The following is a 13,432-nucleotide window of genomic DNA, read 5'->3' as shown; positions in this document are numbered from 1 at the left end:
CCCTAAGTAAGAACCATTGCCAGGTGTCCTCAAGTTATTTTTCATCCACAATATTCTGTTAACATCCTGACTTTTGATTCATAAATCTACAGCTATTTGAAATGCTTCAAATGAAGTATTTAGTAGACTATAAAAATCAATAAATAGCATGAAATATTAATTTAGCAGACTGCAAAAACTAAGTACAACCTATAACTAGAAGTACCAGTGCACTGGGTGTGCCTGTCTCCAGAACAGATCCTCAAACTGAGATCTATGGGAGTGGCAATCGACTGTTACAATTCCAATTGTATGTTAAACTGTATACTTAACCATTTTCTAACACATAGTAGTATGAATTTCGCATGCTGAAGTTACATTATTGTTGTTTTAAGATAGATTTTCGATTTCTAAAGCAAGCCAAACCTTCAGATTTCCTAATTTGCACCTTCTCAATCAAAAGTTCATTCCAAATGACAGAAGCTGCAGTAGTACAGAACCAAAAGGTAACCAAGACATTTCACCTTATAGTGTGGTCACTGAGAAGACTGCAGAGGCTCTGCTGGAAGTCTCTGTAGCTGCCACATCAGATCTTGAGCAGCACTGCAGTGCAAGCAGGACATGACTGAGCTCCAGATGGAAAACGGTGCAGCATTCTCTTAGCAAATGTAACACCTGTGCATTGCCACAGCATGAGGTGTGTAGAGCATGGCAGGTGCCCACAATGCCAATTTTCTAACCTAAGGTAGATGAGGCTTTACTGATCCTAGCAGAACCAGATGAAGCTCACTTAGTTTCATTAAAGGTTGTGCAAAAGGTTGGTAAGATAGCATACATGCTACATGCCATTCTCCAATGGTGTGCTTGAACAACATGGGTCTTGGGAAACAAAGACATGGGGTAATGATGAATACTTGAGTTTCTTGCTTTGTGGAATGTATTACAACTCAAGAACCCAATCTTACAAACATTTATACATGTGCCTGAAACATTAGACACATGAGTTTTCCTATTGAATTCAAGGGAGTCATTCACATGTTCAAACCAACTGCTTGGAGAATCAGGAGTAGTAGCTTATCTAAAAGGTGATCTGCTAGCAAACACAAATCATGCCCGATAATGGCAAGTGTTCACCAGCTTCTTAGGTTAGTCTTACATTGCCCTAAATATGAGTAGTCCTGTGGCAGCTTAGAGACTAACAAATATGTGTGTGTATGTATATATATATAGTATCATGAGCTTCCATGGGCAAAACCCACTTCCTCAGATGAGACAATCCTATTTTTCCAAAGCTGTCCACATAATCATCTCTAGTGATATGCATGGTAGGCCCCCTCTCCATGTTCTAAAAATCTGTCATTAGCATTAGTTTCTTAATGGAACAGGGATAATAACCATGGCTGCTGCCCAGGCAGATAGGTTTCCCTACATCGATCTGGCAAAGCCCCTCAATCCCCTTCTCCCCACATGTCTGTATCCTGAGCAGGGCTGTCAAATAGGTATTGTTTTTATTCTCCTGATATGATCAAAAGGGTCTTACCATAAATACAATTACTTTTCAGCAATTATAAGTGCTAGGATAAGAACAGATTAAAAGATGACACAAATTGACTATTAAATTTTGGCCCTTCTATGGCACTTGCAGAATGGCAATGGTCAATGATACAGTAAGTGGATTTCATTATAACTGCAACCTCATCCAGCAAAGGATTCCCTTCATACTCTAAGTACAACTCCAACTTTGCAGTTACTTAAAAACAATCTTATTGCTCTTACATGAAAACTTGATGAATGCAGATGCATATACTAAGAATGCATAGTCATTTCATCACAAGATAAAAATATAGCCACCAAATAATGTGCATGAAGCCAAGAGAAAAAAGGGCAATCCCTGCATTCTTAGATATGATTTAATGAATCCTGCTGGGGCTTTGACAAAAATGTAATTTGCCAAAGCCAGCACATTTTTCACTGCCAATTAATTAAAACAGCCCTATTGAGATGCGCACTCCAGTAAATCAGATCTGCAAGTCTAGATCTTTACATTATCTAATTGTGCCATGAACTCAAATGTTGAAATAGATTTGCCTGGCTACTAAGCAGCTTTTGGTAATATTATTTCCCCTAACTGTAACTTTATGTTCTTCTTCCATTTTGTTACTACCACAATCTTCTTAGTGACCTATACAATTAAACAATGGCCATTGTAAATTTATTTACCAGCTCTAGATTGAAAGGACACAAAGTGTAAAGTAAACTCGTTGTTTGAGTTTGCCTCATTTTCACAGAAGAGGTTATTCTCCTCCCTCATGAGTAGATCGACAGATGTGTCTTTATCTACTCCTAATTATTATTCACAGTTTCATGAAAAATTATTCCAAAACCCAGCAATTAACTTACCAAGCTAAAGAAATGTGGTCCGTGCAATGTCAGCAGTTTTGGCTGCAAAATAAAGGGCAATATGCAAACTAGAAATAGAAGACATAGCCAGAGATGACATTTTGGGCATAGGACATTCATTAGGTTATGATGAGAATGTGTGGATTAAATCCCCTTTCTCTAAAATCACCCAACATGCACGTGGCCCATAAACTAATGAATTCTATATTTAAACATTTTTGAGGAAAGTGTTTTTTTCTATAAAGAAGTCATGTTCCCATTTATGCACTTTCCAAAATGCTTGCTTTCACCAAAAGACCATTTTAAAGTGTGAACACTGATCTCTATTTTTCAAAATGGACAATGGTTTAAAAATATTTGTCAAGTTGACCCATGAAAAATTGAGGCCAATTACAAAAATCCCAATATCTATACATGCATGAGAAATAGAACAGAAGGTTGTTTTTCAATGAGCTATGAGAGAGTATTTCATGAATATTTTGGAAACTTCTCAACTTCTCTATGAATTAATAATTTTAAAGCCCTTTCCCATAAAACACAGCACCTCACCTCACATTAATTTGAGGGGAGTACTCTACTTGCAATCAAAACTGAATTGTTGCCCATTTCTTGAATACAATTTAAGTTTTGAAAATTTAACTTAGCCTTGATCTCTCTTTTAGACACATCTCTTTTCTCAGTCAGGTATAAACTTAAAATGAAAATTCTGAAATATCATTTGGAAGATTCTTATTTCCCAAGTGCAATAACAAATTTTCTAAGGAAGCCCATTTGCATAAGATTTCTAGACTAACACAACAGATCCAAAGTGTCTGAATAAGCATCTGAAACTACGGACGGTCTGAAGCAAACCACTGCATTTGATGAGATTTGCTCATTCCTAGTACTAATGAAGCAAGCCTCTTCCCGCTTGTCATTATAAAAATAATTTCTGAAGGTTGCCAGCTTTCTACTTTCTGAAATCTATAACTCAGGGTACGTCTACACTACAAAGGCTGCACTTGCCGCAGGCTGCCATCTGGGGAGAGGGGGCAATCGGGGGGCTGCAGGAGAGCTTCCACCCCCAGAAGCCCGCAGAGCCAGCCCAGTCCTCCCCATCGGGGGCTCGTACCCCATTCCTCCCTCACCTCCTTCCACTTACCCTTCCCTAGCCCCCCATCTTATTGATGTACAAAATAAAGATAACGTTTCTTCCAACATTGACTCTACCTTTATTGAACAAAACTGGGGGAGACTGGGAAAAGGAGGTGGGAGAGGGGAAGAGAAAGGCTGGGAGAGGGGAGGGCAACTAACATGATCAGGGGTTGGGAACAGGTCCCAGATGAAGAAAGGCTACAGAGACTGGGACTGTTCAGCTTAGAAAAGAGGAGATGGAGGGGGGACAGGATAGAGGTCTCTAAAAGCAGGGGTTGGGTGGAGAGGGTGCATTCATAAAAGTTCTTCCTGAGTTCCCATAAAGAAGGACTAGAGGACACCAAAGGAAAGGAATGGGTAGCCGGCTTGAAACTAGTAAGAGAAAGTTGTTCTTGACAAAGCAAATAGTTAACCTGTGGAACTCCTTGCTGCAGGAGGCTGTGAAGGCTACAACTAGAACAGAGTTTAAAGGGAAGTGAGATCAAGTCATGGAGGTTGGGTCCATGGAGTAGTCTTAGCCACGGGGTTGGAGTGGTGTCCCTGCCCAAAGTTTGTGGAAGGCTGGAGAGGAATGGCACGAGACAAATGGCTTGGTCACTGTCTTCGGTCCATCCCCTCCAGGGTCCCTAGGGTTGGCCGCTGTTGGCAGACAGGCTACTGGGCTAGATGGACCTTTGGTCTGACCCAGGACGGCCATTGTAAGCTCAGGGCTCAGGGTCGGGGGTCTCAGTGGACCCCCTTGATTTTCATGCACACCTGCTCTTGGGTGGCCAGGCTGGCAGCTCTCCTGCCCTAGATGGCCACTTTCCTGTGCCTAGTGCGGAGATCGTGGACGAGGTCCACGATGTCCGCACTAGCCCAGGAAGGTGCCTGCCTCTTGCGGTCCAGGGCAAGCTCCCGGGAGCCACCAGCCTGGTCCCGGGAAGAGGGGGTGGGCTGGGGGACATCGGGTGGGTGGCTCTGTGCCGTGCCAGGTGCAGGGTCTGCTGGCTGGGTGCTGGCAGGCTTGCACCTGGCACGGGCACCGTAGCCAGCCCGTGCCCCTTTAAGGGGTTCGGGGCCGGGAGGGGGGCATAGAGTTTCCTTGGTGTTGGCCAGAGTGGCCACCAGGGAAACCTGGGGAGGGCTAGCCTCCCACTAGTTCGAATTAAGGGGCTACACACCCCTTAATTCGAACTAGCTAGTTCGAACTAGGCTTAATCCTCCTAAAATGAGGTTTACCTAGTTCGAACTAAGCGCTCCGCTAGTTCGATTCAAATTTGAACTAGCGGAGCGCTAGTGTAGCGCCTATTAAAGTTAGTTCGAACTAACGTCCGTTAGTTCAAACTAACTTTGTAGTGTAGACATACCCTCAACTAGATGCAGCTGGTCTTTATGTTTAAACTGAAATAAGTGTCAAGGGTATTCTTTAATCACCTGATTTTTGTGATTAGTTCTAGTGAGGATAACAGAGTTATGTAAGCATATGAAGGAATGAAAAGCTAAACTATTGACTCCCTATGGGCCAGTCCTTTGCTATTTAGTTTAGTGGGCACAAACCCATAATCAACTACATTGGGTATGTATTGTCTACCAGAAGACACATAGTTCCTCAAATCCAAACTTTTTAAGCTGATCTCCAATTTCTGCTTCTTACCAGAAGTATGTAAAATTCAGAGGGTTTAACTGTCAAGGATTCATGCAATGTTTTTCTTCACTGGGCTCAAACCACCTGTATTTGGCTTTAAGCCTCTGAAACTCAAAACTTAACTCAGTCAAAACCACAGCATCTGAAATTGTTTCAAAATCAATAAATCACTCTCAAAAGTATACACAAATGTTGCACAGTTTCAAGTTCTGCGGCAAACCTTTCACGCACAGTCCTACCCTATATAAAGCGGCCATTGTTAAAAACTTTAGTATTTTGTCTGACCTACTACACGATATCCTAAGCCTGCAAAGATTACTACCCTTGTGTAACGTGCTTCTGTCTTTCCAAGAGGGGATCCCTACAGAATATTAAGTGTTAAGATTTTTCCTGACATTTAAAGGGGTTTTGCAAAGTTAATTCAGTTTCACACATAAAAAGGGGGAGGAGGGTTCAATTTACCGTTGTTTTCCTGTTCCTAATCTCTTTTTGCAGTAATTCATCATTTGAAATAATGTGTTTTCATTGAGGGACTCACAGCAATTTACAGTCCATAACTGGGCAATTTTACATAATGGGCAACATTAAAAGGTTTTGTACGTATACCCCTCCCTTTGCAAATGTTTTATTAAAGTAGCAATGGTTGTCATCAGCTTCTCTGGAATCACTTTCCTGTTAATGAGTAGATTGCAGGTGTCTGGCTCCATAGGCCATTTTAAATATTTAAAACAAATATGTACTGGTCAATGTTAATATTTGGGCAGCTGTTTGAATGAAAGTTTATAAAGATCATTTGTTTTTTGATGCAGTTGCCTCAATTCCAGATCCATGGAGAGTTGCTGCCTTTAGGCATTAAATAATGCATTTCACACAGCATAGATATTAATTATATTATATTTCAATAATTAGGCATTTGTGGCCTGATTCTGCAGATCTTCTCCTCCAGTGGGAGTTTTGAGTAAGTATCACATGGCTGAGCCTTGATGTAATGTTGCTACAAAAAGTACAGAAGAATCATGCCTTAGATCCCTTAGCCTTACAAACAAGCTACATGGAAACAGAGCCCCTTTGATATTAATGTAGCACAGGGAGGTACATAAGTGGAAACCACTGCAAGTTCCGGGCTCAAGTGTTTCATTACAAAGTTAAAAAGACCATTTAGGCAAAAAAATCCTCCATGTTACATGAACATTTAAAATGAAACGAGGCTCATTTTCCAAACAAGATGGCTTCACCTTGAAAACAGAGAAATTCAGGGTTTTTTTCACATCTTCATTATGAAAACACCCATTTTCATTACACTTTGTGTAAAGCAAACATTGAGTGGTGAAACTGAAGAACACCAAATGCTACATTTTTGCATGCCATTACACCAAACAAACATTTTAATTCCGAACCACTCGTTCCCTTAGGACACTCCTCCTTATGAAAGAAGCTAGCTGAAGGAAACACCTCATTGTCCTCTGAAGTTTAAAAAGGACACTATGAAGAGTATGAATACCGGGGTCACTCTCCATACATCACCCATACAATATCTCCTTCTCCAAAACTCTCCTCCCATTTCCTAGGGCCTGTCATTAAACTTCTGCGTCAGATACATCACAGAAGAGGTAGGGCTGTGTTCACAAAGAGTTCTCTATGCAGTACACCAACGTGAACTTAACTCTCTGTCCCCATCGCTGATTATTCTACATCCTCACATGTCCCATGCATAGTGCTGCACAAGCATGCCCCTTAGAATTGAGCTCGGTGCCATATGAGGGCACACACACTCCTGAACAATCCCAAGAACCCTTTATGCTATAGTGTTTCTGCTGCTAAGAGGACCTCTGAATCTAGAGAAGAGGGAGCAGGAGGCTGGATTTGCCCTTAAATGCCATTTGTTCCTAACAGACAGCTGAGGCTTTGATCTCCCATCATGTTCCCTATTTTAGAGGTAAAACTCCCTCTATAATTTGTGTAATCTTCCCCTAATCTCTAACATCTAAATCTGGCTAAAACTAGATAAAATTGAAAAATTGCCATGATAATTACTAGCTCATGAAAAAGAAGTTTACCTGCTCGTTTTCATGACAAAAATAGCCACTGTAAAAATTTAATTACTGACCTCTGCTTATGGGCGGGCAATCTTTTACAAAATTGATCTGAACTCTGATAGGGTGAAAACATGCATATGTAGCAGGATAGATGAGTGGGCAGAACTGTTCTTCAAAAACAAAATGCTGGGAGGAACAGTCCCCCATTTTAAAAGAAATAGGCATTGTTCAGCATGTTTAGATTTTAAATTCATATTTTAATTAGGATTGGGGTTGGAGAGCTGAGAAAAGTATATAAGAATCCAAATTATTTCTTTACTGAGACAAAGGCTTCATCTACATGAGCACTTTTGTTGTCAAAACTTTTGTCCATCAGTGGCATGAAAAAAACCCACCCCCCAAGTGACATACATTTCACCAACAAAAGCACCAGAATGAACAACAGAGAGTGGAGACACTCTCCTGCCACCTGTGGAAAGCTTAATTATGCTAGCAGGAGAGATCTCCCCTTCTGGCATCGACAAGCTACATGGGACCCCTTACAGTGGGGCAGCTACAGCAGTACAGCTACACCACTGCAAGGTGCATACTGTAGATGTGGTCAAAGTGAGTGAAGTAATATCTTTTTTTGCATCAACTTCTTGTGATGAGAGAAGTTTTAGGCAATACAGAACTCTTCAGCACTGGGAAAGATACTCCTAGCTTCAAAACTAAATGCAAGGTGCAACAGACTGTTTAACATTAAGTAATCAGCACACGTTAGGGGATCATTCAAGGTAGTGTGAGCCACTGGGGAGATGATGCTCTGATTCCCTGTTTCTGTGCTCTGTGTGATTTGAAAGTTTCTCTCACTAAAAGAAGTTGGTAAAAAAAACAAATCACCTTAGCTACCTTGTCTTTAATATTCTAGGATTAACACAGTTACAACCACACTACATACAGGGGAGCAGACAGACTCGCTGGGTGCCTGAGCAAGGAGGAACGGCCGGCTCCACACTCTCAGAAGGGGCCGGGCCTCGGGCAGAAGTGGCAAGGCCAGGGGTCTGTCAGCCCTCGACGCCCTTGGGACTGCTGCATGCCCCACCAGCCCGTAGCACTGCCTGCAGCATGCCACATGGTGCTCCACCAGCAAGTTAGAGGCTCGGGACTCCAGCCACCACCAATGCCGCAGTGGCTTCAAATACCTTTATAATCAGTATTGAAAATTTTGTCCTTACAACATTTACAGACACAAAACAGAAAATGTGCTTTACTGTAAATACCAGAAGTTTCCTTACAGCTTCATTCATGTTAGAATCTCTTTATAATGTAATTATTATACTTTAGTATTAAAATGTTTTAAAATCCATGAAAAACTTCAGACTAAAGTGTTGGCCTGTTGCTCCTGTAAACATCACCACATCATCTTTGTGGTTTCCCTACTTTAATAGCATTTATATCTGCACAGACAATTATTCAACCACTGAATGGATGAGACTGCACAAGATTGGAGAAATAAAATAAAAGATTTCTAATGTCTCCAGTCACTAAGCCCTGTAATTGTTTCCATGAATACACCACTCCCTGTTAGCTCAGCTCCCCACTAAATATTGCACGAGGTGGTTCTTTACAAGCAATAGCAGCTTTAAAATCTAATTGTGAAATAATGTTATTTTGTCTTGAATTATCCAATGTAAATTGTTTTGGATACAATACATCTTCAGTTTTAATGAATTTCCTGCATTAAAAGTACAATCTCAAAGTACGCCGAAGTTGTAATGCTCTCCTTTTGGATTTAATGCGCTCCTTCTTATGGTCTAATAATGATGCGCAGAAAGAATATCAAGTTAAATTCTCCAGTAAAGCTGGGCCACATTTTTCAGTCAAAACATTTTTACCATGGACAAGATGCAGATTTTGCAACACCAAAATGCTGTGTCAAAGTCATGTCTATTTCACCAAACTATTTCAGCTAAATGTTTTTAAAAGTTGAAATGATGTGTTGACTTTGTTTTGAATTTCCCCCTCTTTTTTCTTCTGTTAGAAATGTTCCTCCCTTCAGGAACACCTTAATAAATACATAATGTACACATCCTCAACTTTCACCAAATCCTAGTTGGTAAGTAAAAATTAAGTGGAACATATTCAGTTGAAACACTTCTGGTATACTGACTGATAATTGGCTGTTTTAAAGTTAGTGATAGTCTGTCATTTTCTTTTCTAATTTACAATTTCCTAAGCTCCCTCAAATATAGTTCAAATTAACTATCACCAAAGTAGGCTCTCCACATGGCTGTCCTAGTTTTCCACTATCAGAGTGCATTAACTCTTTTGTTTCCTCATTAGATCATATCCACCTAATTAATCATTATGATGGATCTATTTCCTTTAATCTCCGTTAAACATTTGTTTAGTTGTCTTGCTTTTCTTTAACTTCCCCCTTTTCCAGCTGCACTTCCCTTCTTTCTCCTCTGGGAAAAAAACAAAACAAAACAAAACAGCTGTCTCTGCCACACATTACATAAGTAGCAACTGAAGGTTCCTGTTATAAACCTTAATTCTGTTTAGTCAGATGGACTAAACGAATCTTCTCAGCTCCAGGTCTAACCCTTAACAGACAAGTCAGAGATTCTGAGAAGGTGCCGATTTAGTGATCAGAGCTCCAATTGACAAATGAGCTGGTGAATCCAATGGTAAAGACCTCAGTTATAAATTGCTATACTCCAGCATAGAGCTGATTTTCTCTGACCTTGTCCTTCCCATCGTCCCTCCACTAACCATCAGTCCCTAGATTTTTATAGGCACAAAGACAACTGTTTCTTCCCGGACTTCTGTAATGTCATCTTAATATTTGGTGCATCCAGCAAGACTGGATCAAAGAAGCCGTTTCCCCTCTCTAGCAGTTTTGAACCCTGGATACTTCTTCCTGTGTCAGTCTGAGCTATTACTTATTTCAATAAAACTGTGAGACGTTATCTTCATTAAACCTAGGCTTCCAGGCTTAATTTTTTCCGCAGATGTGCTGTCATACTTTGCTTGAGGTCTGGATAGTAAATTACAAGACACGTCAATGTAAAGTAGCAATGAAATCATTTATCATTAACTTGAAGAGGCACATTATTCAACTGAAGAAGATGAGTGTTTTATGAAATACAAAGGATGAGATCATGATTTAGTGACTGGTAGAAGTGCTCATTTTCCTAAATATAGAAGTGTACTTTTGTGCATAATGGTGGATTAAAGTATAAGCAGTCTAAATAATTTTCTGGGATAATGTTTTCATGTCAGCTATCAGTGTTAAAATTGTTCTACATGACTTATTACTTGTTGGTGGAAGACTCTTCCTAACGTTCAGCTATTATTTTTGTCTCTATACTAGTGCAATTATGCCCCTTATACATCGCCTCATTACCACAGAGGTTCTTTGCAGGGATGTCAGAAAAAAAGGGCTTAAATGTGTTTAAAGCTCTCCACATTTCAAGGGGTTTGGTTATTTGAAACACGGGGATTTCTAAACAAAGACTTTAACAAGTCTAGAGGTAATTATTTCAATAATTTCTTGACACAGTCATCAATACATTACTTGCCTTACGGAAATTATCCTTGCTTAGAGAGATCATTTGTGCAGACTATTTAATGGAATAATGTTATTGCTGGAACTAATAGTGTAAACATCGAAGATGTGCTCAGTGTGGGAAAACAAGGTATCAAACACAAGCCTAAACTGAATCTAAACACATTCCCAAGTTACCAATTACTAGAAAAGATTAATGATGAGACTCCACTGTTCTTGTAGCACAATCATTGTAAAGAGCACTGAAGTAACAATACCTTTTCCAGCTGGTAAATTCCCTCCTCCACACAGCATATGGATGCCAGTGTTCTAAGAGTCTGGGGATAAAGGCACCTGAAACAATCTTGGCGGCAGATCTTAAAGAGAGCGATAACACCTCCTTCCTGAAAAAGGAAAGCAAAAATCAAGTAATCAACTCTAAATAATACTTGGTACTTAATTGTTCTTTTTGAAAGATCAGGGATAATACATGTTCTTTTGGTAATTTCTCTGCCACAAAAATACAAAAAAGGTTGTTAAGATCACACAGATGAGCGCTTATGAACTAGGAGATGAAAGAGTAATGTAGTCTTAGTGGGAGGTGTGCTTTAACTATTGACTTTTAACATTTACAAACTCCGTTTTAATTAAACTTGGTATACAAATAAAAATTATATACAGAATGATCATTAGAATTTACAGGGTTTGGGTGGTGGCAATATTTGATTGAAAAAAATAGCCGGGAAAAAGAAATAGTTCGGCCAGCAAATGGTGGTTTTAGGGCAAAAATAAGAAACCCTTTTACAATCTTACACACATACACACACACGTGTCATAATTGGCCTCTGCCAAAATGTTACTGGGATATACTGGAGATGTTCCCTACAAGAGATTATCCTTAGAATATTTTCAATTTTGCCTTTATAACTTTAGATCACATTATGGCACTTTTCATTACTATTCCAAAAGAATACTAAGGTAACACTAGATTTCAAACTCCAGGATTTCACAGGAGAGGCACACTGTTCATTCTGAGGCCCAGTGACTGAAGAGAAGATTCAAAGCATTAAGTCCAACTAGGAATGTCTAGGAGTTAGGAACGATAACTGTTGAAAGAGAAGTGTGGAGAAACAGATTTCAAAAGGAAAACTGCACAAGAAAAGTGACTGGATCTGGGGAAGACATTGATGAAATTATGTAAACCTGAACAAAGATCTGGGTTCTGGTTGGGCAATGGGCAAAGCTTTAGCTCTTACTTTGCCTAAACAAATTTTCCCATTCCCAACATAATCCTGTGGTGTTTTGTGCAGTCTTCTCACCAAGTTTCTTGGTCTAAGCAGAGATTTTATATTATATATATATATATTTAAAAAAAAGGTTGGGGGAAACTATCCCAAAAGAATATTCATGAAAGTATTGGATACATTCTGTTAAAATAGAGTTAATGAGAGCAGCTACAAGAAAGCTTAAGAGAGAAAAGTTGACTTTGAAGTTATAGGCATTGGGACTTTAAGAACTGGGTTCACTTCCCAACCCTGCCACACACTTGCTTGAGTGACCTTGGGCAACTCCCTCCTTCCCTTTGTGACTTAGTGTCTCCATTTTGCCGGTGGGAAACTAACATCTCCTCTCTCCTACTCCGTCAGTTTTTTTACATGTATCTATTTACATGATAAATTTGAGGCATAAAACGTTTCTGACTACCTTTATACAGATCTTGGTTGGGACCTGAAAGTGCTGCCATAAAGAAAATAAGAGTCACATACTATATGACTCTTGCATAATGTTCCAAATTCAAGAGATAAAAGCTAATTCAGTCACTGATTAATCAGAAGTATTATTAAACCTTAGTATTCTATTATATATATTGAAGAGTTTATTTATGCAAAATAAAGTCATACTTCACGATTACCTACAGATACCAAATTTTGCATAAACAATCCTGCTACTTAAATTAGCTGAACACACTACTTTTTACACTGGAATATGTTGGGTAAAAAGTTTACATTATTATTTTTGTTTTTTATCAGAAAAAAGTCATGACTATTATGATTAGAGTTCATAAAAATATTTGCTAACAAAATTAAAATTGAGTTGTCTAGTCAACTGTCATTTTAGTGCAAAGAAAATTTTTACTGTTTCAAATCAGAAAATGACTCAAATTAGTTAAGGGAAGAATTAGTTATGGAAAATTTGGAGTTTCTGATTCAAATGTACTATGTATGGTAATTATTCAATAAAATGAATAATGTTTAAAGTTGAAATCTACAAATTTAAAACTGTTCTTTTACTTCCCTCTTGCAAGCACAATAATAAATAAACTCCATTACATGTATTTAATGTCTTGAACTTTCCTATAAGGGTACATCTAAACTTTTGAAACAGTGTCTTTCGAAAAAGAGCGTCTAGACTACATTATGCGGATCGGAAAATCGATCTGCTTTTTCGAAAAAGAGCGTCCTGACTGCTGGATGCTCTTTTGAAAGAAAAAGCTACCCAGAACTGCTTCTGCCAGGGCATGGGGGCAGCATTTCCTTCCGGGTGCTGCTGCCTGCTCTTTGCAGAGACGCGTGCTTAAAGGGATGCCCCGAACACCCGTTGCTCTGCTCCTGCAGAGCAGTTCTAGGAGGTAAGCAAGGTATTACAGTTCTTGTTTGGAGTGCCCAGCTTCCTGGGACACACCAGCAGGTTTTTTGTTTGGAGGTTTTTCTGATTTAGACCCCT

General features: G+C 39.4%; 1 protein-coding gene across 4 annotated transcripts in view; it reads right to left on the bottom strand.

Annotated features, from left to right (window-relative positions):
* INSC (INSC spindle orientation adaptor protein) overlaps positions 1 to 13,432 on the bottom strand; it is a 278,332-nt gene that overhangs the window by 84,059 nt on the left and 180,841 nt on the right. For all 4 annotated transcript variants that reach the window (XM_025186251.3, XM_075928031.2, XM_075928027.2 and 1 more), the window contains one exon: positions 10,987 to 11,112. In XM_025186251.3, the coding sequence (XP_025042036.3) occupies positions 10,987 to 11,112 (126 nt within the window). The remainder of the gene's footprint in view (positions 1 to 10,986; positions 11,113 to 13,432) is intronic.

The sequence above is a fragment of the Pelodiscus sinensis genome, chromosome 5 (genome assembly GCF_052426305.1).
Source record: "Pelodiscus sinensis isolate ZL-2025 chromosome 5, ASM5242630v1, whole genome shotgun sequence".
In the NCBI taxonomy this organism is placed as follows: domain Eukaryota; kingdom Metazoa; phylum Chordata; order Testudines; family Trionychidae; genus Pelodiscus; species Pelodiscus sinensis.
This window is presented reverse-complemented; position numbering and strand designations above follow the sequence as displayed.